Here is a 3,489-nt window from a genome sequence, read left to right on the forward strand (position 1 = left end):
CCTGCATAACAGCATGGAGCTGCAATTCGTCAGAAATTCAGAGAGACGAGCCCTCCAAAACCACTCCTCTCATTACCAAGGAAAAAACCCCAAAATCTGCAGCCTCACGATCATCTGCTCAAAATCTATAAAATTACAGAGGGGAATATTCTTGCTCAAGACATACAGTGACAGCCACACTCAAGCTGAGGCCATACCTTGACTGCCAACATTGCTCGATACACTTCATGCATGGACGAATATGGAAGACAACCCCGCTCTCTCAACAGGCTTCTGAATAAACCAGAGATACACGCTTGCTGAAAGACATGTCACACGTATGCCATGTGCAAGAGGGAAGAGGACCTGATGTAGCAAATCCATGCTTCAATAACCATAAATTTTCAAGGCAGCTTCTTTATATCAAGCTTAAAACCATAAAAATCCTTGAAAAACAGAGACTTTCAAATAGAAGCAATTACTTAACTCAAACAAAGGGAGCCTCAGGATACTTTTGAGGGAATAAACAGAGAACGATACCATTTATAGTTAATCTAGAAACCCTAATTCTGCATTCCCTGAAATGCATGCTTGAACACTGAAAATTAAGAAGCTTTTGCAGAAAAAAAAAAAAAAGGCAAAGAAAAATGGTTGCAAAATGAAGAAAAACACCAGAACTATTGCAATAGCTTGCTGCAGTCTGTAGCTTGGATTGCTAAGCAACCAGCACGTCAGAGAGTACAAAATAAGATTGCAGGGAAGGCAACAGAATAAAAAGGCATCCTACTTGTATTCCCCAATACCATCTTTGAAAAATAAAGAAACACAAAAACACACACGTCTTTCAGCCCCCAATTTAAAATACACATTTTAAAGAGAAAGCTGAAGAGAGGAACTATGAGCTACACTGACTTGCACAAAAAAAGCCCAGTCCTTGTATGTGATTTAGAGTTTTAAAGTAGTTTCTCAAAGACAAAAAAATAGAACCCACAGAAATGCCAAATTTTATTGTAAAATATTTTCAAATCACTTAGGTATTTAAAATACTTAACATACCTACTTTGCAAATCTTTTTCCAAATTCAGATTTTAGCAGCAAAGAGAAGCGACATGCAAACCAGACATTCCTGGACTTACAGTGAAACCGAAGTAGACCTATTTTAAAAATGCTTTATATGCCAAAAATATACTAGCTCATCCAAAATGAGAATCAGAAGTGACTTTCAATTTTAAGAAAGCATGAACTATTAAATCAGCTACAACTAGTTAAATATGCACATTACACAAAAATGTCCTGGTCCTTCAGCTTCCAAAAAATAAAAAATTAAGATTCTCTTTGCCATCACACAACATAGGAAACTTTTCTTACTTCAGATAAATTCCTAAAAATGAATTTATAAAATCAATTGTTAAGAAGCACACATACTATAGAAAGCCTTCACATTCAGTTTAAAAAGAAAGGAAACTTTGTGTCTGATTCAGACGTTTGTTATATTTAGGTAAGGGGGACATTCAGCAGTTTAGATTACTAGTTAACAGCAACTCATATGTGCATATATGCACATTTCTAATGTCACACTAAAAAAAACCCCTATCATTCAATAATGAATGATTATTGCTAAATCTCAATTTGAAAAAGATCATGCTGTTTTTAAACTGTATATATATCATATTTAAGATGTGACCAAAAAAACAACCAACTGAAGATAGTACCATTAAAAATACTAATTATTAATAGTTAAATGGAAATGGCTTTTAGTCAATTTTTACAGTGCAGTGGGTCAATAATGAAGATTAAGTTTGTCCAGCAGGCTGCCAGCAGAAACAAAGCACTACAGGAGGCTAAAGTGTGTGCTGAAAGGAATAGTTTATTTCCTAGTCAGAATTCATTATTTGGTATTGTTCCTCATCCCCAAAATCCAAGTTATCTACAAAGAGAAATGTACTTCTCTTGAGGCAGGAAACTTCACTGAATCACCTGGTTGCAGTCTTACCTAACAAGGTTTGGCTGTAAAGCCATTCATGGGGAAACAAGACAACTTCAGTCCCCCTGAGACAGTCTGGACACATGTAGCTGGAACTTAAGAAGACCAGGACCTAAGCAGAGAGCTACAATGATTACATGAGTTTTTCTCATGTCTCACTTCAGCTGAATAGCCCAAACCTGAACCATTGCTAGAGGGAATCAATACAAGTCCTAAAAGCACATGGTTTTCCCCATTTCTACCAAGACAACCCAATTAGCTAGCTATCTTCAATATATGAGGAGTGAAATCAGTCATCTTTCCAAGGTTCAAAGGACTAACCCCTCAGGTGAGACCTGGACCTAGAAATATTTATTAATATCTATTGAGACCAAGCTTCAATCTGTTTCCTACATTGGTATGGAAAGTGATGTCCACCCAAACCCACAGGGCAGAGCCTGAATAAACACTATACTTTTCAACAGCAAATCTTTGAGGTAAAAAAAAAAAAAAGAAACAGTAAAACAAAAGAGTTTGAATTGAACTTTTGATGCCTGTACCTTGAAATCCAGACTAAGGAAAAAGATCAAGTGCTTCTCAGCTGCTCTTTGTGTCCCCCTTGTTCTCTGGACAGCAAGCCAAAAAAAGCAAGAGTGGGCTCACAAACAATTTCCTTTTATCACATAAAGCCAGGGATACCAAAAAGACATAAGCAAAGCTGATGTACCAGAGACATTTTCTCAAGACACAGTTCATGACATTAGGAATGATATCAGACAACCTCACACAATTCATTGCTCTTTGGTCAGCTTACAGCAATTAAGAGAACTATGGGGAAATATAAAGAGCATAACCAAGAAAACCAAAATAAAATCTACAAAGAAGAAACAGCATATTGCATTTTTTATAGATTATTATCAACTACAAAATGGTAATTTTCTGTGTTCAGACAATGCGATCTTTGCTTTTATAATCAAGATTATTAACTTAAAGCAACAATCCAACCAAAACAAATCCCATCAAGTAGATGAGAAAATAGTGATAATTTGAGAAAAAAATATTTCAAAAGCATCAACACAAGAATCCTGAAAGATAAAAAGGAAGTTAGTAAAATTCTACTTCATTGATTGTCCACTGAAATGTTGAAAGATATTTTCCATATGCATTTTCCTTCACAAGAGGACTAGAATATTTGACTAGGATTGTTAGAGTACCATATCAATTACTTTGAAGTTTTATCTCTTATCAGAGAAAAACATTTTACTGTTGTAAAATAACTTGCTGTCCTCTTTCCCCCGCTTAACGTGCTGTCTATAACCACAGTCTGCACATTTTTTGTCCTAGTCTGACCTACATCACACCTCTAAGCAGTATAATAAACAGTTTTTAAGTTCTTCCTAGCTAAGATGCAGAAGTATTTCACTTTTCTTGTTATATTCAACATTTATTTTTTAAAATCTTAATCCTTAAAGTGTTCCCCTTTAGTGTTGTGATTGCGAGTGCTATCTCACAAGCAGAATTATTCTTTTGTTATTAAACACTGGGAC

The 3,489-nt window shown here is 35.4% G+C and overlaps 1 protein-coding gene across 1 annotated transcript in view; it reads right to left on the reverse strand.

Annotated features, from left to right (window-relative positions):
* JMJD1C (jumonji domain containing 1C) overlaps positions 1-233 on the reverse strand; it is a 121,488-nt gene extending 121,255 nt beyond the window's left edge. Inside the window, 1 exon segment of the mRNA XM_009994879.1 lies at positions 198-233. Coding sequence (XP_009993181.1) covers positions 198-233 — 36 coding nt within the window.
* Positions 234-3,489: the final 3,256 nt, after the last annotated feature.

The sequence above is a fragment of the Chaetura pelagica genome, unplaced genomic scaffold, assembly GCF_000747805.2.
Source record: "Chaetura pelagica isolate M959 unplaced genomic scaffold, ChaPel_1.0 scaffold112, whole genome shotgun sequence".
Taxonomy (NCBI): domain Eukaryota; kingdom Metazoa; phylum Chordata; class Aves; order Apodiformes; family Apodidae; genus Chaetura; species Chaetura pelagica.